Below are 26,909 nucleotides of genomic sequence, written 5' to 3' on the forward strand. Positions count from 1 at the left end.
GCCCGCGGGTCCCGGGGGATGGGGCAGCCAGGTGAGCGCGCGGGGAGGGGGGACGACAGGGGGACGTAGCTTGGGGTCTGACGCCGGGGTCCTGGGGCCGGAGAGGTGCGAGCTGCTCCCCACCCCCAACACCCCTGCGTCAGGTTCCCTCCCCGGGGGGGAAGGGGGCGGAGCGCAGCCTGGGCCGGGCGGCGAGCGGACCCCGGGGGCCGGGGCCTGGTTCTCTCCTCCCCTGGGGTGTCCGGCTCCAGACCCCGCCTCCGCTGCGACTTGGGGCTCTTTTCCAGGTGCGCCTCCCTCCCGCTCCTCTCCATCCCGACTCCAGCATCTGCGTCCTCCCCCTGACCTGGCCCGTCGTATCCGAATCCCACCATGGCCCGAGGAGACGCCCCAGAGGACGAGTAAGTCCGGGCTCTGGGCGCGGGGCACGGACCCTCGGGGAAAGACCCAGAGTCCCCTACCCGGAGCCGCGCAGCGGGGAGCGAACTACAACCCCCATGAACCCCCCCGCCCTGGGTTACCCAGGCCAGAGCCGAGGATTGCTGGGAGTTGTAGTTCACACTCTCGCCAAAGGCATGGGGGCCGCTGGGGGGGTCTCTGACTCTCCCCCTCCCCCACAGCTACCACCTAGTCGGGACCAGCTTCTTTATCCTGGGTTTGGGGACCCTGCTGCCCTGGAACTTCTTTATCACTGCCATTCCGGTGAGAGCAACCCTGTAACGGACAGATGGGGGGGGGGGAGGTAGAGGGGTGACGAGGCGGGAGAGGAGGGTCCGGGAGGAGGGAGAGGAGGGAGCCGGAGGCGGGGGACGGGCGTTAGTCATGTTCACAAGATCGTACTCTTAGAGCCGGCGAAGGAAACCACGGAGGTCCCCCATACCCTGTCCCACTTGACTGGAAAAGGCTCAGAGGCTGCAGAACCCCTCAGGGTCACAGCCTCCTCGGTCTGCTCCCGGCCAGGGTCCTTGGCCACTGCACCTCCACGGCCCCTCCCTCTCTGACTCCTTGGCCCTTCTAGGGTCCCAGTTCTCCCCAGACACAGGCAGACTTTGGGGCTCCTGGCTGCAGACTGGCCGTGGTCACCTCCGGCCCTGGTCACCTTCTGGCCGTGGTCACCATGTGCCTGTGGTCACCCCCTGGCCGCTGACCGTGGCTTCCCTGCCCATCTCCCGTCAGTACTTCCAGGCCCGACTGGCCATTGTCAATGTCACGGGGGAGCCTTCCGGAGCCAACCTCACAAGCCCCGGGGATGCCTTCAACTTCAACAACTGGATGACCCTCCTGTCCCAGCTGCCCCTGCTGCTCTTCACCCTCCTCAACTCCTTCCTTTACCAGTGGTGAGCTCCCACTTCCCTGGGGAGCCCCCCCCCACTTACTTCCTGCCTTTACTGCTCCCATCAGCCACTGCCCCCCTCCCCGAACCACCCGTGATCCTCAGTGACGGCCCCAGAGCTGTCTCTTCATCGGCTTCGCCCGGCCACGTGCCCTGCGGCTGTGCCCACCCTCCCCCCCTCTCCAAAGCTGGCTCTGTCCTAGTGGCAGCCAGAGCAGAGCGGGGGCCACAGCTATTTCTGGTCCTGCGCAGCGTCCCGGAGAGGGTCCGCATCCTGGGCAGCCTCCTGGGCATCCTGATGCTCTTCGTCCTCACGGCCGTGCTCGTCAAAGTGGACATGAGCCCCCGGCTCTTCTTCTCTATCACCATGGCCTCCATCTGGTTCATCAACTGTGAGTGACAGGTGCAGCCGGGCCCCCCGCATGAAGTCCGGGTCCCGGGGATTCCCCAGGCCCAGCCCAATGTGAGGTAGAGGAACACGTCCTGCCACCATCAGAGCTAGGAGAGCGCAGAACGGAGAGAAGTGGGGGGGGGGAACATCGCAGCCGGGACCTGCCTTAGGACCTAGAACCAAACCTAGACTGGCGGCACCTGAAGCAACCATAGAACACAGAACCCGATCTAGAACGTCAGGCCTTAAGAACAAAGAACGTGTGGGGGGGGGAAACACCAGATCTGGGCTGGTCCTTAGAACTTGGGATTCAGAGCTGGCCTGGAGAACTCACAGTTCTAGTGGAGTCCTTCATTTCAAGAGGAAGAAATGGGTTTGTTGCCCCCGTTGTGGAGAGGAAGAAAGCGAATACTTGAGAGTTCCAAGGCCTGAGCAAACGTTACCAGGCAGCCCCTTCCCCCGTCTTGTGCGGAGAGCATTGCCCAGTTTGCCAAGGACTGCGAGCCCGGCTGTCGAGCTTGTCCCCGGGCCCCCGGCCGTCGAGCCGTCCCCCACAGCGCAGGAGCTGGTCCCCGGGCCCCCGGCCGCCCCCTGGCCGGGGCACTCACCTCTCCGCTTCTGTAGGGCAATGCCCACTGGGGACCATGTTTGGCTTTCCCCCCAGCCTTCTGCGCCATCCTCCAGGGCAGTCTCTTTGGGCAGCTGGGGGCCATGCCCCCCATGTACAGCACCCTCTTCCTCAGCGGCCAGGGCTTAGCCGGGACCTTTGCCGCTCTCGCCATGCTGATGTCCATGGCCAGTGAGTGCGGGTGTGGTGATGGGCTCCGGTGGGGAAGGAGGCTGGGGGCTGGGGTGGCTGGAGCTGGGGCGGCAGGAGCTGGGGCAGGCCTCTTAGAGAAGGGAGGGGGCAGTTTTCTGGGCCCTGGGGGCCAGGCCGGGGCTCCCAGAGAGGCTCCTGGGAGAGCCAGGCTGTCCCACTCCCATTGCAGGCGGAGTGGACGCACAGACCTCAGCCCTCGGCTATTTCATCACCCCGTGCGTGGGAATCCTCATCTCCACCGGCTGCTACCTGTCCCTGTCCCACTTGGTGAGCCAGGCTTCCTCTGGATCCTCTGCTGGGAACCGGCCAAGTCCTCCCCTCCCCTCCTCCCCCTCCTCCTCTCCCCCTCCCCCTTCTCCCTAGCCACTTCCAGCTTAGTTATAGATCCTGGGGGGAGGTGGGGGGGGGAAGTTGGGCGGGAGGCAGGGTGGGGGGGAATGCTGGCAGAGCAGGAAACCGGTCTGGTCTCTTGCTGGGGGGAGTCTGACCCTGTCGGGCTCTGGCTTGGGCAGGGACCGGGTGGGGGGGGAAGGGGGGAGGGGGAACACTGCAATGGAGGCAGGATGAGGGAAGTCCCCTCCCCCAGCAGCAGGCTTTCCTGGAGGAGAGGGGCTGGGGAGCCCCAGAAGGTAGCAGAGGGAAGGGGGGCAGAGCTGCAGCCCCGCTCTCTGGGCCTCCCTGCCTGGCCTACCCTCAGACTTGTGTCTTCTCTGCGGCAAGGAGGGAGCCCCGGGGCTGGGACAGCCGGGGACCATGAGAGGTGTGACCTTGGGCAGGCGCTTTACTTCCCGGCTCCTGGTTTTGCCCTCTCAGGTGGAGAGGCTGGAGACCTGCCCTCGTGTCCCCTCCAAGCCGAGCTCTATGAGCCTTGTTTTCGCTCCCACTTCCCCTTGAGCCTCAGTTTCTCTCTCGGTAGCTGGTCCTGGGCCCTTCCTGCCTAGGGCCGGCCCTGACCCAGTGACCAGACTGGTTTCTAGACTTGTCTCGGGGCGACCCCAGGGTGGAGTGGAGACCTGTCCCGCCCCCTTCACGAGGCCTCCGGGCTCTGTCGCCCCAGGAGTTCGCCCGCTATTACCTGGACAAGAAGGCGCCCCACCCGCAGGCCTATGAGCTGGAGACCAGGGCCGAGCTGCTCCAGGCTGGTGAGCAGGCGGGGCTGGGGGCAGCCTGGGGGGGGAGGGGGGGCAGCCTGGGAGGAGGGAGGGGGAGCAGCCTATGTTGGGATCCTGCCCTGGGGGTTCTCATGCCCCTGGCCACAGTCTCAATTTGCTCATCTGTGCAATGGAGCCTGTGGTGGCTCCTGCCTGGTGGGGCTGTGATGCCCGTGGAGAGTCTGACCACTCTACCTCTCTGCCAGGAATCCCCGTGGAACCCCCACGGACCCCGGGACAGACTAGGGCAGGCTCCGGCCGGGGGTCCCCCACCTGGGGGAGTCTAGCCCTTAACGTAAGAGGGAGGGAGCAAACTTTCAGTCCTTTGTCCAAGGTCAAAGATCCGGGCAGAGCCGTGGGCAGCGCCGGAGACTTGGCGGGGGGTGGGCAGTGTGGGGTGGGTAGCGCGAGGAGTGCGGGCAATGCCCCAGCCCAAAGCTGACACCCTGGGGGGGGGGCTCTGACGGGAGTGGGCGAGTTGGGGCCTGGGCAGAGGGAGAAGCTGAGCGGGCGCTGTCCCGGGGACCTCTGGCTTAGGCCCTGAGGGCCGCCCTCTCCAACGGACAGAAGCTCGCTGACCCCGCCTCCCCCCCAGATGAGAAGAACGGCTTTTCTGGGAGTCCCCAGAAAGCAATGCTGGCCCTGGAGCCGGAGCCAGAGAAGGAGCCCAAGCCGGGAAAGGCCTCGGTCCCGGCCGTGCTCAGAAAGGTTGGCCCCGCGCCCCGGCCGCAGCCCCCGGGAGCCCCCCTGCCCCCAGACCTGGCCGGCCAAGGCTCCCCCCACCCACCCAGTCGGTGGCTGCAGGGACGGGAGGAGGGCTCAGCCGCCCCCCAGCCCCCCGACACGGCTCTGTGTTCTGCAGATCTGGATGATGGCTCTGTGCATCGTGCTGGTGTTCACAGTAACCCTGTCCGTGTTTCCGGCCATCACGGCCATGGTGACCAGCTCCAGGGGCCCCGGGAAGTGGAGTGAGTGCAGAAAGGGGGAAACTGAGGCCGGGAGGGGACCTGTGGGAGCAGGGACGGGCAGCTGGGCCAGAGAGGGAGCCCCACAGAGGAGGGGACTCGGTCTTAAACCAGGCTGGGGTCTGGGAACAAAGTGGGGCCCGCAGAGCTGGTGGGACAGAACCGGGAGGTCTGTCCCCTGCCCCTGCCTGTGTCCCAGTTTCCACGTCTATAAAATGGAAGGTCCCTCCCATCTTGGACCGAGGAGGCCCTGAAAGAGGCTTAGTAGAGGCCAGGTCTAGGCCCTGAGCCTCCAGGCCTCCTGAGCCTCTGGGCCTCTGGGCCTCCGGGCCTCTTCCCCCCCCCAGGCCAGTTCTTTAACCCCATCTGCTGCTTTCTCCTCTTCAACACCATGGACTGGCTGGGGAGAAGTCTGACTTCCTACTTCCTGTGGGTGAGTGTCTCGGGTCCAGGGGGGAAGACCTTTGCCCCCCACTCCCAAGGGGACCCTCCGGCCTCTGAGTCCTGCCTGCCGGGGAGGGCCCAGGCCCCGCTCCGGGAGCTTCCTTTCCCTCTGGGCGTCCAGGGCGTGGTCCGGGGGTGGGGGATCTGGGCCGGCCGGGGGTGAAGGGGACTCTGGCACTCTCGGCCCCCAGCCGGACCGGGACGGCCGCCTGCTGCCGCTGCTGGCCTGCCTGCGCTTCCTGTTCGTGCCCCTCTTCATGCTGTGCCACGTGCCCGAGCGCTCCCACCTGCCCATCCTCTTCCCGCAGGACGCCTGTTTCATCACCTTCATGCTGCTGTTCGCGCTCTCCAACGGCTACCTGGTGTCTCTGACCATGTGCCTGGCGCCCAGGTGAGCACGGGGCTGGGGGGGCTGGGAGGGCCGAGGGGGAGCCCCGGGGCCTCATCAGTAACCCCAGGGGGCTCAGACGGGGTGGGTGCTCCCTCAGGGTGGTGCTCCCTCGAGGTGGGTGCTCCCTTGGGGTCCGTCCTGCAGGAGCACCAGGAAGTCCTTGGTGGCCAGCACGCCTCTGACAGGGTTCCCTGACTTCCAGGGGCCCCTCACTTACAGAGCCCTCCGGATGAAAGGCCCAGGGCCTGCCTGGCAGGGGGAAGGCCGAGCACAGGAGGGAGGGAGCACCAGGGCCCATCCCAGTCTGTCTAGGGGGGAGAGGGCTGAGTGACTCAGGGGGAGCTCAGAGCCTTTCCTCAGAGGCCCCAGAATACCGGAGCTAGAGAAGGCAGCAGGTCCCCCCAAAAGGCACCAGGTACCACGAGAGAGCCTGTGCCTTCCACCTCTCTGGACACGAGACTAGTGCATGGTTTGGAGAGATACTGGAAACCTGGGGGTCCCGGAGCTGTGGCAGCCTGGGGGACCCTGGGGGATGTGGCAGCCTGGGGGCCAGGAGCCTACCCAAGGGTGGGGGATGTGAGGGCTGGGCTCCCTTCTGACAGTGGCTCCCCCTCCTTTGCAGGCAGGTCCTGCCCCACGAGAGTGAGGTGGCCGGAGCCCTCATGACCTTCTTCTTGGCCCTCGGGCTCTCCTGTGGGGCTTCCCTGTCCTTCCTCTTCAAGTCCCTGTTGTGAGGCAGCCCGCTTCCCTCCTTGCCTGTGGGAACGGGCCGGCAGCCTTGGGGGGGCTGTGAAGGCCAGGCAGGCAGGTCCCGGGCGGGAGCCTGAGGCAGAGGAAGGCAGACCCTGTGGATCTCAGGCCTGAAGGCTCCCGAGAGCCACTGCTACCAGTCAGCAGCTGCCCTGCCCCGCCTGCCAAGGAAGGGCTGTGACTTAGCAGCCGGTAATAGCCTGGCAAGGGGGATGGAAGCCCCCCCACATTTCCTGGTACTGGGTGATCCCCCAACAGCTCTAAAAAAGGAGCTGATGGTTTGGGTGCTGACCTGCCCTGGAGGCAGGGGGATGGCCCGGATGACCCCTGGAGGCCCTGTGTTTCCATTGGGGAACCCTTACCTTGGACATTGTTAAACTTCCCATTCTCGGGAGCTCCCTGGAGGAGTCTGGGAATTCCTTTGGATGAGGCTTTACAGTGAGCCATGGCGGGGGGAGGGGAGTAATGGCAGGCTCTGCCCCGAGCTCCCGGCTTTCCCCACAAGTATTCCTAGTGAGGTCTGTGCCAACGGTGAGCTCAGCTCCGGGATCTGACAAAGAAGGTCTGACATGGGAAAAGCAGGGCAGGGGGGGCCTCAGTCAGCAAGCATTAAGGCCTCCTGTGTGCCAGGCCCTATGCCGGGCCCCAGATCTGTCTTCAAGGAGCTCCCATTCTGCAGGAAAAGCAAGCTCAGTTTGGGGATGGGGGCCAGAGACCGGGAGGGAGGGCGCTTTGCCGGAGACTTCCCTCGGAGCCTGTGGCCTGTCTGCGGTGGGGCCGCTTGCCCCTGCTGCTGCCCAGCGCACAAGGCCGTCTGGCGGGCCCAGACGGGAGATGCTCCTGGAAGCAGAGCCCAGAGTGGCCTCCAGATCCCTCCTGCCTCCCGGTTGGTGCTGTTACAGGAGCCGCCCCTTTGTCTGCTGGAGGTTCCTTCCCAGGCTGGAGCTCCAGGGCTGAGCAGGGCCAGACACACACTCTCTTATACTTATACAGAGAGTTGGAACCTTCTATCCTCAAGCACTTCTGCTAGCCGGACAACAAAGGCTTCCTGGGCGAGGTTGGCCTTGGCCCCATTATACAGAGGAGGAAATTGTGGTTCAGGGTGGGTGTCTAAGAATGGCAGCCCTGCTCCTTCAGGAGTAGCTTTACTAAGTTAGCATTTATTGAGCACCTAGTATATGCATGAAGGAGATATGGAAAATTTGAGCCCCGCCCTGAGGGGTTTTATAGTCTGATTGGGGGAATTAAGATATAAGTACCAATATGCATTTATTAAGTGCCTACTATGTACCTGGGCACTGTGCTAGGGACTGAGAATGCAAGAGAGAAAAGGAGACAATCTCTCCCTGTCTGCTGGGGGAAACGGCATGTTCTTTGGGAATATGGGACTTAAATGCGCGCCCATCAGGGAGGGCCGAGGGGCCCATGAGGGAGGGCAGCTGGGGGCATGACGGACGGAGGCACTGGCATATCATGGGAGTCACAGAAGGATTGCAAACTGAGGAGGGACGACCAGGTCCGGGCCCGGGAAGATCGGCCCAGGAGACCATCACACAGTAGGAGCGCGGTCCCCAGACGGAGGGGCTGGGACCCTGAGCCGATCTCTCCAACGTGGTGGAGTCAGGAAGCCCCCGGTACCCAGAGCTCCACGCTGGGGACCCACCCTCCAGGGAAGTGGGAGAGCAGCAGCTGTGGAAGCAGAGGGGGAGGGCCTGGCTCCAACTGAAAAGTCTTTGTAACAGCAGGAGCCCAAGGGCTTGGGGAACAGCAGGTTTGTTCACCTGGAAGGGGGTGGAAACTGAGGCAGGTTTGTCGGAGGTCAGGGGAATGGACTGTGCCAGGGGAGGGGAATATAGGGGCTTTCAGCTTTTATTCTCCAAAAAGTCATTCCCCTCTGTGGTCCTCAGTTTACCCACAAATTAAAAAAAAAAACCCTCTTGGACTGATTTCCCTGTTCTGGTGGCGAGGCTCCCCTTTTCTCCCAGGGAGCCCCTTCTGGAGAGCACTGCTTGGTGTGTGAAATAAGTGGCTGGCTTTTTATGCATCATGTGTAGCTATTCCTGCCTCTTCTTGGACACGTCCCCCGCACTGGGCAGCGTCCGGCCCCGGGCGCTTGCCTTGGCTCCGTCCAGGCCGAGCCCGGCATCGGTCAGTTAGTGCGCTCAACACGGGCTAACCTGATCGTCACCCAGGCCCCTCTTGTGGGGGACAGAGAAGGCGCGGGGAGGAGCAGCCAGGAACCACGTTTAGGGCAGACGTGACTGAGCCGGGTCTGTGGTGATCTAGGGCCTGGCGGGGCATCGAGGGTTAGGCGGTCCCGGGAATGCTCACTGAACCACCTGACCCGTAGCTTGGGAGCGGGGGTGACGTCGGTGACTCAAAGTGGCTTAAGGGTGAGGGGACCTTGGAAAACCCCAGAAAGCCCAGACACGGCTCGGAGGGACGCAGCGGACGGAGTGCTGGCTCAGATACTTCCTGGGGCACTGGTGGGAATGCAAGAGCACTTATTAAGCACTTACTGTGTGCAGGCCCACAGAGGAGTCAGCCCACGCTGGGCCTCCAGGAGCCTTCATCCTAATGGGAAAGACATCCTGTGGGCAGATGAGTGGAAAGGTCCCATGGTCCTCGGGGGCAGCAGCGAAGCCGGCCGTTAGGCTTTTCTTTCCTGAGATTCTACTGACGATCCATTGGTTCTGGGGCAGAACCATTTTCTGTGGGCTGGAGGCACCCCCAGGCTTGGGGATAGGTCCTGGGCTGTCTGCACTAGGGGGAGGAGAGACAGGGTCCCAGTGGGGAGGGGGAAGGGACTGGCTGGTACATGCTGCCTCCTCCCCCTCCTTCCCATACAGTTGAGTTGCCTTGAAGGCCGAGTCACATATTCTGAACCCAGCTCCTCTGTAAAATGTGAGAGAGCAGAGCTGTTAATGGAAACTCTCCGCCACTAGGTGACACCATAGCACTCATCTTCCTGAATTCCAAGATGACCCAAGCACTGTGAGACCCTGAACAAGTCCCTTCACCCTGTTTGCCTCGGTTTCCCCATTTGTAAAATGAGCAGGAGAAGGAGCTGGCAGATCACTCCAGTCTCTGTCAAGAAAACCCCCAAAGGGGTCATCGATATTTTATTTATTTATTTGTTTTTGCTGAGGCAATTGGGTTAAGTGACTTGCTCAGGGTCATACAGCCAGGAAGTGCTAAGTATCTGAGGTCAGATTTGAATTCAGGTCCTCTTGCCTTTGCTCTATCCACCGCACCACCTAGCTGCCCTCTTATCTATCGATCTGTCTGTTTATTTGTTTGTTTATTTTAAGAGAAAACCTTGCTGTGATCCAAAATTGCATCTCCTGTAACCTCTGAGAGTTTGTGCTCCTCAGTCTGTGCAAACCCCCAGTGTCCTGCACAGAAGTCATCCCATGAGGCTTCAGTGTAAGAGTACTTGGCTCCTTGGCAAAGGAGAGAGCTCAGTCCTTTCCTTGGAGAAGATTTCCAACTGACCCTGACTGAGCTTGCCTGTTCAGCGTTGTTGATGTGTTGTCTCTCCTTCCAAGCAGGGGACGTTTTTCCCTCCCTTTGTATCCCAGAACCTAGCACGATGTCTGGAACATAGCAAGTGTATTAAATGCTTTTTTTTAAAAATGCTTTTTATTGTTCAAAATTCATGCAAAGACAGTTTTCAACACCCACCCTTGCAAAATGTTAATGCTTTTTTATTTGACTTGACTTCATCCACAATCATAAATTGAGGCAGACAGTTGTGTGTGTGATGTAAAGAGTATCAACCATACCAGGAAACCCTAGGTCTCAAACAGCCAGTTTCAACGGCCAAAAATGTAAATGTATCTGTCAATAAAAAGTTATTTTAAAAATAAATAAATAAATAATAAAAAAAATTGTAAATGTAAATGTACAAACAAAATCAATGCAACTAGATTTAAAAAAAAAGTTCCAGAATGGGAAGGGAAAAAATCATTGCCCCAAACCTTTACAAAAGTCTGACATCCAAAAATGCATGGCATATTGCTACAAAGAGAGCAGAGTAAGAGCCTTTCCCCAATAGAAACAGGTTTCAAAAGAGGGAATGAAATTCCATCAACTCCAAACCACAAATAATAAGAGAGCTGCTATGAAAACAATTTTATTTTTTTTATTATTATTATAGCTTTTTATTTACAAGTTATATGCGTGGGTAATTTTTCAGCATTGACCATTGCCAAACCTTCTGTTCCATCTTTTCCCCTCTTTCCCCCCCACCCTCTCCCCTGGATGTCAGGTTGACCAATACATGTTAAATATGTTAAAGTATAAATTAAATACAAAATAAGTATACATGTCCTAACAGTTATTTTGCTGAACAAAAAGATCGGACTCTGAAATAGTGCACAATTAGCCTGTGAAGGAAATCAAAAATGCAGGCGGGCAAAAATAGAGGGATTGGGAATTTTATGTAGTGGTTCATAGTCACCTCCCAGAGTTCTGAAAGCAATTGTCAAGCTCTCTCAGAAATCCTGTTTTCAAGGATGAAGAAAGACTGATTCTTTTGGGGGTGGGGTGGGGGGAAGGCAGTGAGAAATCAGGCGTACTAACAGCATTGGCAGAGCTTCCACTTGGCACATCACTTGGGAAAGCAGTTTGGATTTACAGAAGAAAAATAATTTCATTATTGACTTAAGATTTCAAGATTATGAAGAGGAAAGAAGTTCTCAGAATGAATGTTTTTTAAAAAGTTGCTGGTTGCCCTTCTGCAAAATCAAGAAACAAGAGACAAATGAAATGAGGAGACCCCTGACCCCGAAGGGCCGGACCAGCTGTGGGATATGAATGTGGGAACGGGACTGGGCCGGGTACTGGAGCAGGGCAGGGCGGCCCCTTCTCTCTAGAGCTGGCGAGATGCCGGGACTGAGAAATGAAGTGTTACCCAGGATCCTTCAAGCAGCCAGTTCTGCTGCGTCCGAGGCCGCTCTCTCCCTCTGTCCCATGCTGCCCTTTCTCTGTCAGACTAATGAAATATTATTGTGCCACAAGGGAGAAACTGGAGGAAGCCAGAGAACCCAGAGAATGAACGTTTGTACGAGCCAGCGGAGGCTCAGGAAAGTATAAGCAAAGGAACAATCTGGGAACTGAGTCGCCATTGGAACAATCTGGGAACCAAGATGATATTGGAACAATTTGGGAACCGAGGCTACATTGGAACAATCTGGGAACCGAGGCTACATTGGAACAATCTGGGAACTGAGGCTACATTGGAACAATCTGGGAACCGAGACATTGTAACACTCTGCACGTTAAACAGTAACACAAACTGAGACAAGGTTGAAGGATGAATCGGAGCGATACTGATTCCACATGAACGACCTTGGAACAAGAACCCCTTGTTGGCCGAGAGGCGATGAACTGCCAGCATGGGGCTGTACACTCGCTCTCAGCTGTATTGCTACACACACGCATGCACACACACACACACACACACACACACACACACACACACATAAATTGGGGAATAACTAGGAAGTAAATGAAGTATAAAAAACCAAACTTTCCTAAGTAAAATAAAAAAAAGAAGCCCCGACTCCCCCTGCGCTCTGTGCTGCCCCGTCACCGCGCCCCGTTCTCAGCGTCCTGGCTCCTATCGCTCGGTGACTCCCCCTCAGGAGCACTGTGGGTGGTGCCTCCTACTTTGGGAAGTCCTGGCTATTTGGGGCAAGTCCTGTGTCCCACATTTCAGGGAGCAAGTTGCTAAGCGGGCGTCCAGGCCAAAGGCCCTCCTGGCCGGGGTGGGGGGTGTGCCTGGGGGGAAGGCTTGGAGTCCACCAAGCTCAATGCAATGGCCTGGGTTTGTTTAGCTGAGAAGGGGGGGAGGCAAAATGGCGAGCTGAGTAGTCTTCCGCGTGCCTGTGGGCTGCTATGGGCCGGAAGCTAAGGACAGACTTGCTTTTCCAGGTCCCAGAGGCTTGAACCAGCAAGGGGCAAAGGGGGGGGGGGGGGGGGGCGGGGACGCAGGAGTCCCCTTCTGCTGGATTTCTGGAAGTTTCCAAACAATGAGAGGAGCCATGTCAAAATGGAACAGCCATGAAAGGTGTTGGATTCCCGGCACCGCGGGGCTTTGGCCAAGCTTGGGTGAGCAGGGAGGGGATCTCTGTGTTCAGTTGCGCCCAACTTTCCATTGACTCCATCGCAATGGAGAGAAACTCAGAGTGATTTGCCATTTCCTTTTCCAGCTCTTTTGACAGATGAGGAAACTGAGGCACCCAGCTAGTCACTGTGAGTTACACTCACAAAGATGACTTTTCCAGCCCAAGCTGCCCCAGTAAGGGATGTCCGCATCCCAACAAATGACCTTTCGGCTGCCTCCGATTCTAATCCAATTACTGTGAATTAGCTCCAATGTCACATGCTCACTGCAAGATGGGAGCCTTTAGACGGTTTGCTTTGGAGGATTTTGTTTATTTATTTATTTTTAGCAGAGAGAAGCAGCTGGATTTGGAATAGGGGCCCTCCGATTTCTGCAGGGCTTAGATCAGGCAACCACGTGATCCCTTCTGGTCAGGAATATCTGAAGCCAGAGGGCCGGGGACACCGTGGGGCTGTGTGATCTTGGGCAAGTCACTTAATCCCTTTGCTTCAGTGTCTTCCTCTATAATAAGGAGTTTAATAATAGCACCTGCTTCCCCCGTGAGACTCAAACACAAAAACGCCTGTAAGCAACATTGTACACCTTAAGACGCTAATAAATGCTGTTCTTTCTATTCTGAGGGTGGGGAGGATGTTGTCCTCCTGTGCCCTGGGCTCTGCTGGGAAGGACCTAGCAAGGATCAACATTAGGGGGTCACATCTTCCTTGGAGAGTCACCCAGGCTCTTCCCATTGTACAGGCAAAAGGGACAAGGCTGCCTGGAGGCTCAATCAGTGGATGAGCATTTATTAAGCATCTACTGTATGCCAGCCCTGAAGCTGCAGAAGGCAAAACAGCGCCCAGCCTGCTCCCAAGAGTGTATCCTTGCAGCTAAGAAGGAGGCCTCGTGTGTAGACAGGGAAGTTGCGGGAGGCCCCGGGACAGGGAAAGGTTTTGTGGGCAAGCTGTGCTGAACCTGAAAGGGGCAGCTGGGTCAGTCTCTGGGCCCGATTCCTTTATCTGTAAAGGATGATCTCATGACCACTAAGATCCCTTGCAGCTGTAAACTTTTAAGTGAGTGTGAGTGTGTGTGTGTGTGTAATTGTGAGTGTGACTGCGTGTGTAATTGTGTGTTTGCTAAGTTGAAACCCAAACCCAGCCCCACCCCAGGCTGCCCTCGGGGTCTTGGGGCTGCAGAAGCAGGGTCAGGGAGGACGTTGAGGAGGACGGCGCCCATCACCAGCCACTGCTCGGCTGCCTTTCCTCGGGATTCGGATCAAGCAGAGACCAAAAGGGAGGAGGGGGGCGTCTGGGAGCTCCCGGGCCGGGCTGCAGCGTCGCTGCCTCCCTCGCTCCTTTGGCCAAAGCCCCTGCTAAGCGCGGGGGTTTGCACCGATCGCAGGAGAAAAATGACTGCGGGGCGGGCGGAAAAGAGGACCGACGAGGATGGGATTCGAACCCACGCGTGCAGAGCACAATGGATTAGCAGTCCATCGCCTTAACCACTCGGCCACCTCGTCCCGCCGCGGGCTCGCTCCTCCGCGCAGCCCCTTGTTGCTGCGCCCGGCGGCGGCGCGCACCGCGCCAGCCTCCTGCTCCCCTTCCTCCTCTTTCTGGGACCTCGCGGGCCCCGAGCTGCGGGAGAGCTGGGCGCGAGCTCCTGCCGGGCGGGCGGGCGGTTTCGGATGCAAGGAGGGACCGCGCGCGCACGCGCACACACACACACACACACACACACACACACACACACACACACACACACACACCGAGCACACGCGCGCACACACACACACCGAGCACACGCGCGCACACACACACACACACACACGCACACACACACCCGAGCACACGCACACACCCCATACACACTCCCGGTTTCCTGAAACGGGCAAGTCCCCTCCCGGCCCCTCCCGCAGTAATTGCTGCGGGGGCAAGCGGGAGGGGGCGCAGGTGTCCGGGGACGTCCTCCCTGCCTCCCCCCCGCCCTATGTTGACTTTGCCGGCGAGGCCGCGCCCCTGGCTCGGCGATCGGCCCCCCCCACACCGAGCATCCCTCGGAAGTCAGCCCGGCCGCGGAGGGGGGGGGGGGGGTAGGGGGAGGGCGCGCGCCTGCAGTGCGTCCTCCCGCCGGGCAGAGGGCGAGCGCGCGCTCCCCGGCGGCTCCGCAGTGCCGGGCCGCGGCGGCGGCAGTAGCGGCTGCGGCGGGGACGGCGGCGGCGGCGTCTGCGCTCGCTCCGCTCGGCGCGCCTCGGCCTCCTCCTCGCCCGCTCCCCCGCCCCCGGCGGCCCGGGCGGAGCGCGATGCCCAACCCGCTGGCGGCGGCGGCGGCGGCGGCGGGCGGCGGGGGCGGCCGCTGCTCGGCCTACAAGCTGGCGCTGGCCGCGCTGCTGGCCGTGGCGCTGCTGCAGTTCGTCTACCTGTCGCTGCTGGCCGGGCTGCACGGGCGCGAGCAGCGGCGCCGCTACGGACAGCTCTTCCCCGGCGGCGCGGCCCTGGGCGCCAGCCTGCAGCGCCGCGCCGCCGAGAGCGCCAAGGAGCAGCTGCGGGCCGTGCTGGCGGCGGGCGGCGCCCTGGACGCCAGCGGCGACTACCGCGTGTACCGGCACGTGCTGGGGGACCCCTCCCGCCGCCCGCGCGACGCCCTGCTGCTGGCCACGCACGCCAGCCTCAGCAACCTGGGCCACGTGGGCGCGCTGCTGGAGCGCTGGGCCGGGCCGCTGGCCGTGGCCGTGTTCGCCGCGCGCCCCGAGGAGGCGCAGCTGGCCACGGTGCTGAGCTACGCCCTGGGCGCGCTCTGCACGCAGGCCGTGCGCGACCGCCTCACCATGCACCTGGTGTGCCCCGCGCGCACCGAGGCCGCCGTGCCCGACCCCCGCGAGCCCGGCGAGTTCGCGCGCATCAGCAGCTGCTCGGACGTGTTCACCAGCCTGGGCGCCCGCAGCCGCTCGGGCCGCAACTACGCGCTGGCCGCCAACGTCTCCTACCCCAACAACCTGCTGCGCAACGTGGCCCGAGAGGGCGCCGGCCACGCCCTCGTCGTGGACGCGGACATGGTGCCCAGCGAGGGGCTCTGGACCGGCCTGCTGGAGCTGCTGGCCCTGGGCGAGGGCAAGGCCGGCCGGGCGCTGGTGGTGCCGGCCTTCGAGATCCGCCAGGGGGTCCGGGTCCCCCGCACTAAGATGGAGCTGATGCGTTTCCTGAAGATGGGCCACGTGCGCCCTTTCTACGCCGAACTGTGCCCGCGGTGCCAGGCCCCCACCAACTACACCCGATGGCTCACTCTGCCCCCGGGGGGACCCCTGCGCCCGGCCTACCGGGTGACCTGGCAGGACCCCTGGGAGCCCTTCTACGTGGCTGGAGGGGCGGTGCCCGCCTACGATGAGAGGTTTCGCCAGTACGGCTTCAACCGCATCAGCCAGGTGCCAGCCCTTCTCTCCGAGGGTGGGAGGGACGGGGCCCCAGGAAAGGGCCGGCGGGAGGGCAACCGGGGCCAGTCTCATTTAACTCTTTGCCCTTGCCTTGCCAGGCCTGCGAACTCCACGTGGCAGGCTACGAGTTTGAGGTGCTGAACGATGCTTTCCTGGTCCACAAGGGCTTCAAGATGCCAGGGGATTTCCACCCCCAGAAGGAGGCGGAGAATCAACGCAACAAAATCCTCTTCCGCCAGTTTAAGCAGGAGTTGAAGATGAAATACCCAGACTCCCCCAGGCGATGCTGAGCTGCTGACCCACCTAGTGAGGGGCCTCCAAAGGCAGGGCTGGGACCTTTGGCTCTTCAGGTTGCCCCCTGGAGCCTGAGGGAGGCCAGAGGGGCCGGCCCGGTCCTTCCCCCGGGGGTGGGCCTTTTTTAGGTGGGTGATGAGCACTGATGTGACAAAGCCAAGAGGTAAGATCCCATGGGGTGGGAGACAGAAAGGGAGCGGGGACTTGGGGGGGAAGAAATAAGCTTTAATTCAGGAAGCTCGAATTGTGGTTCAGAGATAGCAGCCAAAAGTCCTTCATTCTTCTCATTCTGCATATCCCCAGGTCCCTGCCCTTTGCCTCCACCGCCCTTCTCGGGACACTCTCCTCCCCTTTCTGGGCCTCAGTTTCCCCATCAGTAAAATGAGAGCCTTGGACTAGATGACCAAGGTCCCTTTCAGCTATGAATCTGATGGTGTAGGGGAAAGAAGGAGGTTGGCGGGCCGGACACCAGTCCCAGCGATGCCTCGGACTTGCTGTGGGACCGGAGCAGATCCCTTCCTCTCTCCGAGTCTGTTGAATGTCTGTAAAAGTCGAGAATTGGACTAGGGGAGCTGAGGTCCCTTCCAGCTCAGAGGTTTGGCATCTGTGACCTGGGAATCGGGATGGATGGGGGAAGACCCCCGTTGGCGAGCGGAAGCCCCCATCCCAGAGAGCCAGGAACTTTCACTTGGATGATCATATGCCAATAAACAGTGTTCACGTGGACAAGCGTGTCTGGGTGTTCCCTTCCAGCATCAGGGTGACAGACCCAAGGTCTGAGCAAACGGCTTTGGAGCCTCGGGGCGCCCATCTGTCAAACGGTGGAGATCGTGTGTCCAGTATTGTCAACTCCCGGATTGTTGTGAGGCCCAAAGGCGTGAATGGGTTTATAAGGGGCCCTAAAGTCTTGTGTTAACTGTCACTGTTGGGTCCCTTCCGCCCTAGGAACCTTGATACCCCTTGTGCATAAATCGAGGGCGGAGGGAATGGCAGCTGCTCTAGCTGTTTGCCCGAGGGGGGGGTCCGGGGTCCGGGTGGGGGGGGGGGAAAACCCACCCCTCACTTTGAGGAATTAAAAGGGAGGCGCTGGGTTTGGAAACCCTGGCGCCGGGGATCCCAGAGGCCCTGCGGCTCGGCGCCCGTGACGTTTAGGCGAGCCCCGCTCACCCCCTCGGGGCGGGGCCCTGGTGCGCTGGTTTCCCCGGGGGCGGGGTCCGGAGAGACTTCCGGGACGCCGCCGGCTGCGTCTGTCGCCGCCCCCCGACCCCCGACCCCCGGAGCAGCCGTCTGGATCCGGGACTCGCGGCGAAAGGTTCGTCTGGGCCCCCCCCCCCCCCCGGCTCCTTCCCGCGGCGCGAGCGTTAATAGCGTCCGCCCGGGCGAGCTCCACGGACCCGGACCGGACCATTGCTCCGGGCCGGGGGAGAGTGGTCGCGACCCCGGGCACCTGAGGCGGGGGCACCCCCTGGAGTCGTGGCCAAGTCCTTGGGCCTCAGTGCCCCGCTCTGTAAAATGGGCCTCTCCCTGCCCCCCGCGGAGGCGCCCCCGCGACGTTGGTCGGGATTGGGGTTCGCTCCCCAGGCGCCCCCGCGCCGTTCTCGGGGCTGCCCCCGCCAGGCTCCCTCCCCCTGAGCGCGGGCCCGCGGGCCTGGGGCCTGGGCTACAGAGAAGCGAGGCCGGGCCTGCCTGTCTCCCCCCACTCCTCCCCCCCCCATCCGGGGCCGCCGGGGAAGGAGGAACGCCGGGCCCGGGACGGAAGGGGAGGAGGAGAAGTGGAGATTGAAGAAAGCCCTGCCCTCCCCCGGCCCCGCCGAGCGGGAGCCGGGGCTCCCCAGGCCCCACGGGCCGCACTCGGCCCGGCTGCTCCCGCCTCGATCTGCGTCGATGGCGCCCGTGCACGTGGAGGGTCTGCCGGGCCCCGGCCGGCGTCGGGCCCCGTCTCGGAGGATCCCAGTCCGTGGGGCATGAAGGGAAAGGCCCGAGCCAGGGTCCAAACACCCCCCGGGGCTGGGGGGATGGGGGTTGAGCCGCCTTCCCTCGTGGCCCCGGGCCACTTGGATGAGGGGAGCCACCACGCAGGGCTTAGCCAGAGGGTGACCCCACTTAGGAGGAGAGGCTCCGGGGGTGGTCGGTAGGAAATAGGGGAGGGGGAGCCCTTAGGGGTGCGCCCTGAGAGGCGTAGCTGCCAAAAGGCAGGGGGAGGGGAGGGGAGGCAGCAGGGGGAGGGGAGGGGAGGCAGCAGGGGGAGGGGAGGGGAGGCAGCAGGGGGGAGGGGAGGGGAGGCAGCAGGGGGAGGGGAGGGGAGGCAGCAGGGGGAGGAAGGGAAAGGCACCGTGGGGCAGGACTTGGTGGCAGGCGCGCCCACAAAGGATTCAGCAGGCAGGGCCTAGGCCACGGGCAGATTTGTGGGCAGCGAGCTGCCATTTACGAAGCTGGTCCAGGGTCCTGTGGCTGGCACCCAGGATGGTCGAGGGCCTCGGGGCCTATCCCAGAACCATCAGGCCCGTCCTTGGCGAAGCTTGCATGGCTGCTGTGCGCCTGGCACTGTGCCAAACCGGGGAGACCGAGCCGAACCCAGAGCCGAGGGCTGGGGAGGACAGCAGCCTGCCGAGAAGCCCCCAAGTCCCCAGGGTAGCTGGCAGAAAATGCCGAAAGCCCCTCAGGGAAGGCCCAGGGCCTGAGGGGCCTTAGGATCTGGCTCTTGCCATAAAGTGTCCCAAGGGTGAGGTTGTGAGGGACCTGGCCAGGGCCGGGGGGCGAGAGCCCGTGGAGCCCGAGGTGAACGGGCCTGTTCCGGGCAGAGCAGCCAGCTGGCCCCTTGTCCACTAGGTTGCAGAGGGCAGGCCAAGGGCTGGGGGAGCCTCGCCGGGCTGAAGTCAGTGAGCAGAAGTGCTTGGGGCCGGGCCCGCAGACCAGGACACCCAGGGAGGCTCCGGGCAGTTCAGACACAGGGGTCCCAAGGCCTATAAAGGGGCAGCCGGGGCAAAGTGGGGTGAGGTGTCAGGCTCAGACTCACAGCTGGGAAGTGTCTGAGGGCAGATTGAAATGCAGGAAAAGGAGGCTGCAGGCCTTCGCAGGGCTCCAGCCACGTTCTTTTTCTTAACTTTTTAGGGCACTGGAAGAGCCCGGGGGAGGCGCCTTCCTGTAACTCATCCCTGGGGGATTTGCTGGGGCTGTTGAGGTCCCTGGGAGTCCAGGCTCCTACCAGTGGGATGGGGGCCTGGGGGAGGGGCAGGGCAGGACTTTGGCTCCCCCTTTCCCTCCGTGTGTTTGTCAGGAAACGGTGTCTCCCACTGGAAGTGAGCTTGGTTCCGCAGGGGCCCCGCCTCCAGGCCCTGGGCCCATATCTTGTTTCTGTCTTTGGACTCGATGTGAGAATTCTTTGAGGGGCCCTTAAGTTCAGCCCCAGCTACCTCCCCCTTCTCATCCCCCACCCCATCCTCCCCTTACCTGGAAGTATATTGCTCGCCTACCCACCTCGCCAGGAAGTACTTCACCTACATCTGAATGCAAGTTCCCAAGGCAGGAGCAGGGCCTGGGGATTGTTTGTAGCCTGGTTCTGTTCTGAGAACGCTCTCCCTAAAGGCCCTGAAGGGAAACTGAGGCCTGCCCAAGGTCATAAGTTCTTGGATTTCCACTCAGAAGGGACCTAGCCCTTGTTTTACAGAAAAGGAAATCGAGGCAAAAAGGGGCAGTGACCTGCCTCAGGCGGGATTGTGCTTTCCAAACCTTCTGAGCACCCCATAATGCTGGGCAGAGCCCCCAGGGCATCCACCCCCAAGGCAGGGGCCTTGCTGCCTGGCCTTAGCCCAGACCCCGAACCACAAGGCCCGGCCTTTGGCCCTCTCTGAGGTCCGGCCTGGGACTCAGGGGCAGAGGCTGGTGGCTAAAGAGACCCCGGTGACCCCTGCCCAAAGCCAGAGCTGGGAGCAGTGTGGTTTCGGGGTTGGATCTGAGCCTCCCAGGTGGGGAAACGCCCCCCACCAGCGCCAGTGACCACCCCCGACCACACGGGCTTGAATGGTGATCTCCCCTCCCCCCGGGGATGAGTTACAGGAAGGTGCCTCCCCCAGGCTCTTCCAGTGCCCTAAAAAGTTAAGAAAAAGAACATGGCTAAAGGCCTGCAGGCTCCTTCTCCTGCATTTCAATCTGCCCTCAGACACTTCCTTTGCTCCGCCCCTTGAATGATCCTGAAAGGGCCCCCTTTCTTCTCAGGGTGACGATGTCCGGCCAGCCCCTGAGCAAAGACGCCAGGGCCATGGAGGGGGACGGGGACGGGGACTCTGCCCCGGAGATGAACGGGCTGGAGGAGGAGGGCAGCGAGGACGAGCAGAGCGCCAGCCAGACCGAGTCCGACGGGGAGAGCTCCGGTAAGGCCTGGTCCCCCTCCCCCGGGGCTGCCCCCCTGACCCCCCCTTCTGACTGGCCGTGTGCTGGACCCCTGCCCCCCTGACTGCCCCCACCCCCACGCCGGCAGCTCACTAGCCCCCGGTCGCTCCCCCTGTCCCCCCCCCCCCACACACACACACCAGCAGCAGCCTAACCCCTGCCCGCCCCCCACCCCCACCCCACCCCTGCCTCCTGTCCGCAGACATGGACGACGAGGACTGTGAGCGGCGCCGGGTCGAGTGCCTGGACGAGATGTCGGACCTGGAGAAGCAGTTCTCCGAGCTGAAGGAGAAGTGAGTGTGCCGGGGGGGGGGAGGGTCTGGCGGGGAGGTGGGGGGGGGGGATCCTGGGGGTGCCCACTGACTCTGGTTTCTCAGGCTGTTCAAGGAGCGGCTGAGCCAGGTGTGCTTCCGGCTTGAGGAGGTGGGGGCCGAGCGTGCCCCCGAGTACACGGAGCCGCTGGGGGGGCTGCAGCGGAGCCTCAAGGTTCGGATTCAGGTGGCAGGTGAGTGCCGGCCCCTCGCCGCTGGGGGGCGCTGCTTCCTGGCACCCGTGCCCGTGGTGAGACCCCTGCTGCCTCTCTCTCCCAGGCATCTACAAGGGCTTCTGTCTGGACGTGATCAGGAACAAGTACGAGTGCGAGCTGCAGGGAGCCCGGCAGCACCTGGAGGTGAGGGGGGGCCGAGGGGCGGGGGGTGGGGGGGCCGGGCCCCAGCCTGACCCCCCAGTGCCCTTTGCAGAGCGAGCGGCTGCTGCTGTACGACGCCCTCCAGGGGGAGCTCCAGGAGCGGATTCAGCGGCTGGAGGAGGACCGGCGGAGCATCGACATCAACTCTGGTGAGGTTGGCCGGGCCTGGGGGGGGGGGCGGGGGAGGGGGCCGGGCCTGGGGGACTGGGGGAGGGAGGCCAGGGGCTGCTGACCCTGCCCTCTTGGCACAGAATGGTGGGACGACAAGCTGCACCCACGAGGGAGCTCAAGGTCCTGGGAGTCCCTGCAGTCCGGCAAGAGGAAGAAGGCGCCCCTGGTCTCTGGTATCCTTACGCTGGTGGGGGAGGGGCCTGTGCCCCACAGGAGGACGGGCAGGGATCCTCCAGGCTGGGCACCCCAGGCTGGTGAAGGGAGAATCACGGCTCCGATCTGGGTCTGCCCATGCGGCCTCCCCGGAGGCAGCCGCCTGGAGGAGCCACGTCCCAGGCGTCGCCCCAAGGGTCCCGCCGGGCCGCAATCGGCAGCAATGGGTGAATTTCCACATCTGGAATTCCTTCCCCAAAGGAGGCACAGGGCCCGACCAAAAGCCTGTTCCACCGTGTCCGGGGGGGAGGGGGGCAGGCCACGTGATGTCACAGTATTAAAAGGGAGCCACAGGTTGGGCGCCCACCGTGTGCCGGGGCCGCAGATACAAAGGCGGACCGTCCCCCCGGGAGCTTTCAGAGCCAGGAGAGCGGCCTCCAGGAGGCTGGAAGGGCCCGGGGCTCCCGGGGGTGGGGGAGCCGGAGAGAGCCCCCTGCTGGCAGCGTCCATGGGGCACCACGCCCCAGCTTCTGCTTTCCTTGACTCGGCCCTTCCAGGACCTTATATTGTGTACATGCTGGAGGACATGGATATTCTGGAGGACTGGACGGCCATTAAGAAGGTAGGAAGATGAGCGGTCTCCTGACTGGTGCCCTCAGGCGGGGTGTGCTGGGGGTCCCTGCCTTTGGGCAGTTCCTGGTCTAATGGGGAGAGACCACCTGCACACAGTGAACAAGCTCCCCAGGATGAGGGGGACAGTCAAGGAAAGAAGGGCCTGGAATTGAGGGAGACCCGAGGGGAGCAAAGACGGGGGGATGGGCCCCCAAGGGGTCAGGGTTCAGAGGGAGGATTGTGGGGGCTCCTGGTGTTGAGAAGGAGGTGGCCCGGGGCCATGCTGGGTCAGGGGGGAGGAGGCACACTGTGGCAATGGGCTCTGCTGAGTGAGTTGGGGTGGTCAGATCCCAGAATCCTGTGCATGGAGGGGACCACTGGATCCCTGGGAAGTGGGGGAGGCTCTGATAGTAAGGAAGGAGCACTCAGCGAAGAGCCCCTGTTGACCAGAAAGGAGCAAGAGGAACGGGGGGGGCCAGTGGGGGCAGCTCAGCTCTGTTTTGGGATGCCCGGCAGCACCACTCGGCAGCATGGGGATAGGGCAGTGGGCAGGGAGGGGTCCGGGGCTGGGGGGGGGGGCCAGGCACTGGGTACAGCGTGGGGCTGAGCCAGAGGGTCAAGGGCCAGGGGAGGCCACCCAAGGGGGGGGCCCGGCTGAGGCAGACGCAGGTGACCTCACAGCCAAGGGCCAGAGTCTGACCAGGGCAGGGACCAGGAGGCAGAGGTCATCGGGGCTGCTGACCCCAGAAGGCACCTCTCGTTATATGGCGAGGGGGCACCTCTCCCCTTCCCCAGCATTGGGGACTCCCTTGGGGCTTCTTTTAAAACTCAACAGTGGCTCATACTGGAAGCCTAGGGTGGGAGTCCGGGCTCTGGGTTCGAATTCCACCTCTTGGGCCGGCTTCCTGGGTGAGCCTTAGCTGGGCTCGGGTCCCCAGTCCCTGATGGGGCAAGGATCACGGGTTGGGGACCAGGGCACCTGGGAGGGGCAGCAAGGGAGCAGGGTGCTTTTTCTCCTCCCCAGGCCAAGGTGGCGGTGTCCCCACAGAAGAGGAAACCTGAGGGTGAGAGCAGAAGTGGCTCTGGGCAGGGCTGCCCATCCCACTGAGAGAAGGCCCACGGGGGCGGGTGCAGTGTTGGCAAGGAGGGGCGCAGTGTGGGGGCCTCTAGTGGAGGCCGCCGGCCCTCCTGCCGGTCACCTTGGTCCGGCCTAGACACGCCTGGTGGACCTGCCTCCCTCTCCTGCCCAAGGCCCACCTGGCAGGGCGCCCGGCCCGAGCCGATCTCATGTCTTCTAGCCCCCGACGGGCATCCCGGCCGTGGCCAAGCCCCGACTGGACCCCTGGGGCTCCTGGGCCCTCCAGCCACCAGTTGACCCTGTGGGCCGCCCCTTCCTCCACCATCCAGCCTCCAGAGGCGAGGTGGACACCCCCGGACGTGGGGGACTGTGGCGGTCCGGTCGCTTTGACCCAGAGCCAGACTCTCAGATTGGCCCAGCGCCAGCCAGCTTTTGTCCCCGGCCCCAGGGCCGCCCAGGCTGCCTGGCCAGGGGCTCGGGGCCAGTTCCTTGCAGTGACGTGTTTTGGGGTTGAGAACGAAGGAACCCAAGTTTTTCCCAGGGTCCCGAGGTTTAGAATCATGGTGACAATTAAAGTTTAATAATTAAAACAACTGCCCTGACTCGTGTGTCTGTACCCACCCTCCCAACACTGGGGAAGAGGGAAGAGAGAAGAGCCCAGAGGGGCTTCCACCGCCCCCTGCCCCCACCTATGCTGGACTGACCAAGCTCAGTCGGGGGATTCTCCTCAGGATTACTCGCAGATTGGGGGGGGCCCTTAGGATCCATCAGCCCCTCAGCCCAGTGCATGCTGGGGCCCCGGAGGGACCCGAGGTCGAGCTCAGGGCTGACCCTGAGCAGGGCTTCCACTCTGGGTCTGCCTCGATTTCTGCAGCTGCTGAATGGGAGGAGAGCACCTCAGGAGGCACCTGGCGCACAGTAGGTGCTTCTCCCAAACCACTGCGCCCCCCCAGCCGCAGCATCCGAACCGGGCTCCTCTGACTGCCCCGGGAGGGGCCCCAGCCGGAGGCAGGGCGGCTTCGGGATGGGCCGCCGGGAGGAGCACCTTTAGGTGCCCTGTAGCTACCTGCAGGGCTGCCTGGGCAGGGAGCCAGGGGAGGCGGCCCAGGGGCGGGGAGAGGGGCCCGGCTGAGGCAGACGCAGGTGACTCACAGCCAGCCTTCCCCCCTCCCCCCAGCGCGTCTGTACCACCCCCATAAAAAGGGGGCGGTTACCATGGAAATGATGTGGGGGAAATGCAGCCTCCTCACCATGGCAACCCCAGAGTACAGGCAGAGATGCTGGGGGGAAGCCATCCTGTGACCGGGAGGGGGCACTCCAGGCCTGGGGGAGGGGATGCCGAGGGGAAGGACGGTGCCCCGGGAGTGAGTCACCGGGGCCTGCGTGGGCCTGAGGCAGATGCCCGCCTTAACCCGCTCCTGCCTGCGGTCCCCTCAGTAGCAGGCCTGGGGGTGGGGAGCCGGGATGCCTGAGCCCGGGCACGTGGGGTGCTGCCCCCGGCATCCTGGGGTGTGGGGCAGGCGGGGGCCGCGGGCGCAGGGGCGGCTGGTGCCGGGTGGGCCGGCGGGGCCGTGGGCAGAAAGGAGTTAACAGGCTGGGGTGTGCCAGGGCTGAGCTCCCTCCAGGAAGTGTTACTCACCGGGAATGTGACTGCGCCTTCGCTCCCGGCCCTGGATTCTTAGCTCCAGAGCAAGGAGAGAGGCTCCCAGGGGCCCCCATGGAGCTCCCCGGGGAAGCCGCCCCCGCCACGGCCGGCGCCCCCGCCAGGTACCCGCGCCCGGGGAAGTTGGGGAAGTCGGAGGTGTGGAGAGCAGAGTGTGAGGGTGTGATTCTCTGGTTGTGTGATTCTGTGTGTTTCTGTGTGATTGTGTCTGAGTGAGTGTGTGTGGTTGTGTGGGGGGGGGTCTGATTGTGTATGTAAGTGTATGTGTGATGTGTTGTGAGTATATGTGACTGTGTGATTGTGGGATTGTGTGCACGAGTGTGAGCGTGTGTCTGTGAGCCTTGCACAAGACTGGAGGGAGAAGATGCGACGGGGGGAAACCGAGGCGAGGGACCAGGTGGGAAGCCAGGAGGGAAGCCCAACGGCTCCCAGGCTCCGGGAGGCTTGTGGGGGAGGCAGCCGTTCCTTGGACCCCGTCTGTCTTCGCAGCCCAGCCAGAGACCCCATCTACGACATCCCGGAGGCCGGGGGGCAGCAGGAGGGCCCGTTCCGGGGCCCCGGGCGCCCAGTGAGCCTGCGGGAGCGGCTGCTGATCACCCAGCCTGTGTGGCTGCAGCTCAGCGCCAACGCCGCCGCCGCCCTCCACGTGCTGCAGAGGGAGCCCCCCGGGGTGAGGGACGGTGCTGGGGGGGCTGGTGCCGGGGAGGGGGGGCCCTGGGGAGGGGGGCCAGGAGCTGGGGGGGCAGGCCCCAGAGAGGGGAGGCCGGCCCCAGCCTCTGAGCCTCCCCCGTTGCCACAGACTTTCCTGGTTCGGAAATCCAACACCCGGCAGTGCAAGGCCCTGTGTGTCCGGCTCCCAGAGGCCCTGGGACCTTCCTTTGTCTCCAGCCACGACATCCGGGAGAGCCCCGAGGGTGAGCCCGCTGCCCGGAATGGGCCAGTCTGGGGGGGGGAGCCGTGTGGGGGCTGGGTCAGTGGGGGGGGTACGGGCCAGTCTGGGGGGCTGGGTCAGTGGGGGGGGTACGGGCCAGTCTGGGGGGCTGGGTAAGTCGGGGGGCAGGCTCTGCCCAGTGTGACCCCCCCTCCCCTGCAGCCGTCTCCCTGGAGGGCTCTGAGCTCCACTTTCCGGACCTGATCCAGCTCATCTCCGCCTACTGCCACAGCCGGTGAGGGAGGGAGGGAGGGGAGGGAGGGAGGCCCGAGCTGGGGGGGCTGTCTCCCCCGGCCCCTCCCTGGGATCCTGACCCCTCGGCCCCCTCCGCCCCCAGGGACGTCCTGCTCCTCCCCCTCCAGCTGCCCAGGGCCATCCGCAGAGCCACCACCCACAAGGAGCTGGAGGCCATCTCTCACCTGGGGATGGGTACGTACCCTCTGTCCCAGGGCCCTTGATCCCCGAGACGTCTGTGTCCTGGGAGGCGGGGGAGGGGGAGGGGAGCGGGGCCGGCCGGCGTCCCCGGGGGCACCGAAGTTCACGCCCCCGAACCCCTTCTTCTCCCCAGAGTTCTGGAACTCTTCCCTGAACAGCAGGGCCCCCGGGGGCCCGGCAGCCGAGGCCCCCCCGATTCCCCGCCTGAAGCCCCGGTCCCCCGAGGAGCTGGACCAGGGAACCGGGGGCGCCCTCTGCTTCTTCAACCCCCTGTTCCCCGGGGATCTGGGCCCGGCCAGGCGCGAGAAGTTCAAGAGGAGCTTCAAGGTCCGGGTGTCCACCGAGACCTCCAGCCCGGCGCCCCCTCGCCCCGTTGCCCCCGTGCGCCCCCCCCGGGGCCCCCCCCAGGGCCCTGCGGGCCCCCACCACCCTGAGGAGGAGAGCCTGGGGCACTGGTCCCGGGAGGCGCCCGCCGTGCCTCCCTCCCTCCTCTCGGAGGTGGACAGCCCCCCAGGCCCCTCGGGAGGAGAGGGGCCCCTGGGGCCCGGCCCCTCCCCGGGCCCGGGCGGGGCGGGCTGCTCCGCCCAGAGCGACGCCTGTGCCTGCTGGCCCGGGAGGCAGGGGCGCGGGCCGTGCCGAGCTGGCCTGGGACACGGAGCTGCCCAGTGGCCAGGACCGCTGACCTGGGGAAAGGGGCCCTGAGCCCCCGGAGCG

The 26,909-nt window shown here is 63.1% G+C and overlaps 4 protein-coding genes and 1 non-coding gene across 6 annotated transcripts; 4 read left to right on the top strand and 1 right to left on the bottom strand.

The window, feature by feature from the left end:
- The first annotated feature begins 296 nt into the window (after positions 1 to 296).
- SLC29A2 (solute carrier family 29 member 2) lies at positions 297 to 9,318 on the top strand. The gene is made up of 12 exons (XM_031941683.1): positions 297 to 401; positions 621 to 702; positions 1,177 to 1,337; positions 1,586 to 1,725; positions 2,389 to 2,523; positions 2,714 to 2,811; positions 3,602 to 3,686; positions 4,291 to 4,403; positions 4,558 to 4,663; positions 5,008 to 5,093; positions 5,296 to 5,495; positions 6,118 to 9,318. The coding sequence occupies exons 1-12, from the start codon at positions 373 to 375 to the stop codon at positions 6,227 to 6,229; spliced, it is 1,347 nt and encodes a 448-aa protein (XP_031797543.1). The 5' UTR covers positions 297 to 372; the 3' UTR covers positions 6,230 to 9,318.
- A 4,473-nt stretch (positions 9,319 to 13,791) lies between these two features.
- On the bottom strand, positions 13,792 to 13,873 carry TRNAS-GCU. Its single transcript has one exon. It is a non-coding gene; the product is annotated as a tRNA-Ser (tRNA).
- A 765-nt stretch (positions 13,874 to 14,638) lies between these two features.
- Positions 14,639 to 16,801, top strand: B4GAT1 (beta-1,4-glucuronyltransferase 1). 2 transcript variants are annotated; one of them, XR_004230050.1, is made up of 3 exons: positions 14,639 to 15,772; positions 15,880 to 16,238; positions 16,379 to 16,801. XR_004230050.1 is itself a non-coding variant. In XM_023506508.2 (2 exons), the coding sequence occupies exons 1-2, from the start codon at positions 14,654 to 14,656 to the stop codon at positions 16,069 to 16,071; spliced, it is 1,311 nt and encodes a 436-aa protein (XP_023362276.2). In that variant the 5' UTR covers positions 14,639 to 14,653; the 3' UTR covers positions 16,072 to 16,801. The 2 variants fall into 2 exon arrangements, 1 of the variants encoding a protein (XP_023362276.2); XM_023506508.2 differs by having other exon boundaries at positions 15,880 to 16,801.
- Positions 16,802 to 17,279: 478 nt separating this feature from the next.
- BRMS1 (BRMS1 transcriptional repressor and anoikis regulator) lies at positions 17,280 to 23,772 on the top strand. The gene is made up of 9 exons (XM_031941694.1): positions 17,280 to 17,387; positions 20,291 to 20,445; positions 20,667 to 20,757; positions 20,842 to 20,969; positions 21,055 to 21,134; positions 21,205 to 21,301; positions 21,404 to 21,496; positions 22,034 to 22,098; positions 23,113 to 23,772. The coding sequence occupies exons 2-9, from the start codon at positions 20,298 to 20,300 to the stop codon at positions 23,194 to 23,196; spliced, it is 786 nt and encodes a 261-aa protein (XP_031797554.1). The 5' UTR covers positions 17,280 to 17,387; positions 20,291 to 20,297; the 3' UTR covers positions 23,197 to 23,772.
- A 670-nt stretch (positions 23,773 to 24,442) lies between these two features.
- On the top strand, positions 24,443 to 26,897 carry RIN1 (Ras and Rab interactor 1). Its single transcript, XM_031943624.1, has 6 exons — positions 24,443 to 24,933; positions 25,319 to 25,499; positions 25,629 to 25,743; positions 25,923 to 25,995; positions 26,098 to 26,189; positions 26,329 to 26,897. The coding sequence occupies exons 1-6, from the start codon at positions 24,884 to 24,886 to the stop codon at positions 26,895 to 26,897; spliced, it is 1,080 nt and encodes a 359-aa protein (XP_031799484.1). The 5' UTR covers positions 24,443 to 24,883.
- The last annotated feature ends 12 nt before the right edge of the window (positions 26,898 to 26,909 follow it).

This window comes from Sarcophilus harrisii, chromosome 6 (assembly GCF_902635505.1).
Source record: "Sarcophilus harrisii chromosome 6, mSarHar1.11, whole genome shotgun sequence".
Classification (NCBI taxonomy): domain Eukaryota; kingdom Metazoa; phylum Chordata; class Mammalia; order Dasyuromorphia; family Dasyuridae; genus Sarcophilus; species Sarcophilus harrisii.

Excerpts from the sequence above, each read along its gene's own strand:
- SLC29A2 (XM_031941683.1), top strand. The coding sequence starts at position 373 with ATGGCCCGAGGAGACGCCCCAGAGGACGA. Across the intron at positions 402-620 it reads GGAGACGCCCCAGAGGACGA|CTACCACCTAGTCGGGACCA; the intron begins GTAAGTCCGGGC and ends CCTCCCCCACAG. Across the intron at positions 703-1,176 it reads TCTTTATCACTGCCATTCCG|TACTTCCAGGCCCGACTGGC; the intron begins GTGAGAGCAACC and ends ATCTCCCGTCAG.
- BRMS1 (XM_031941694.1), top strand. The coding sequence starts at position 20,298 with ATGTCCGGCCAGCCCCTGAGCAAAGACGCCAGGGCCATGGAGGGGGAC. Across the intron at positions 21,302-21,403 it reads GAGCATCGACATCAACTCTG|AATGGTGGGACGACAAGCTG; the intron begins GTGAGGTTGGCC and ends CTCTTGGCACAG. Across the intron at positions 22,099-23,112 it reads ACTGGACGGCCATTAAGAAG|GCCAAGGTGGCGGTGTCCCC; the intron begins GTAGGAAGATGA and ends TCTCCTCCCCAG.
- RIN1 (XM_031943624.1), top strand. The coding sequence starts at position 24,884 with ATGGAGCTCCCCGGGGAAGCCGCCCCCGCCACGGCCGGCGCCCCCGCC. Across the intron at positions 25,500-25,628 it reads TGCAGAGGGAGCCCCCCGGG|ACTTTCCTGGTTCGGAAATC; the intron begins GTGAGGGACGGT and ends CCGTTGCCACAG. Across the intron at positions 26,190-26,328 it reads CATCTCTCACCTGGGGATGG|AGTTCTGGAACTCTTCCCTG; the intron begins GTACGTACCCTC and ends TCTTCTCCCCAG.
- B4GAT1 (XM_023506508.2), top strand. The coding sequence starts at position 14,654 with ATGCCCAACCCGCTGGCGGCGGCGGCGGCGGCGGCGGGCGGCGGGGGC. Across the intron at positions 15,773-15,879 it reads GCTTCAACCGCATCAGCCAG|GCCTGCGAACTCCACGTGGC; the intron begins GTGCCAGCCCTT and ends TTGCCTTGCCAG.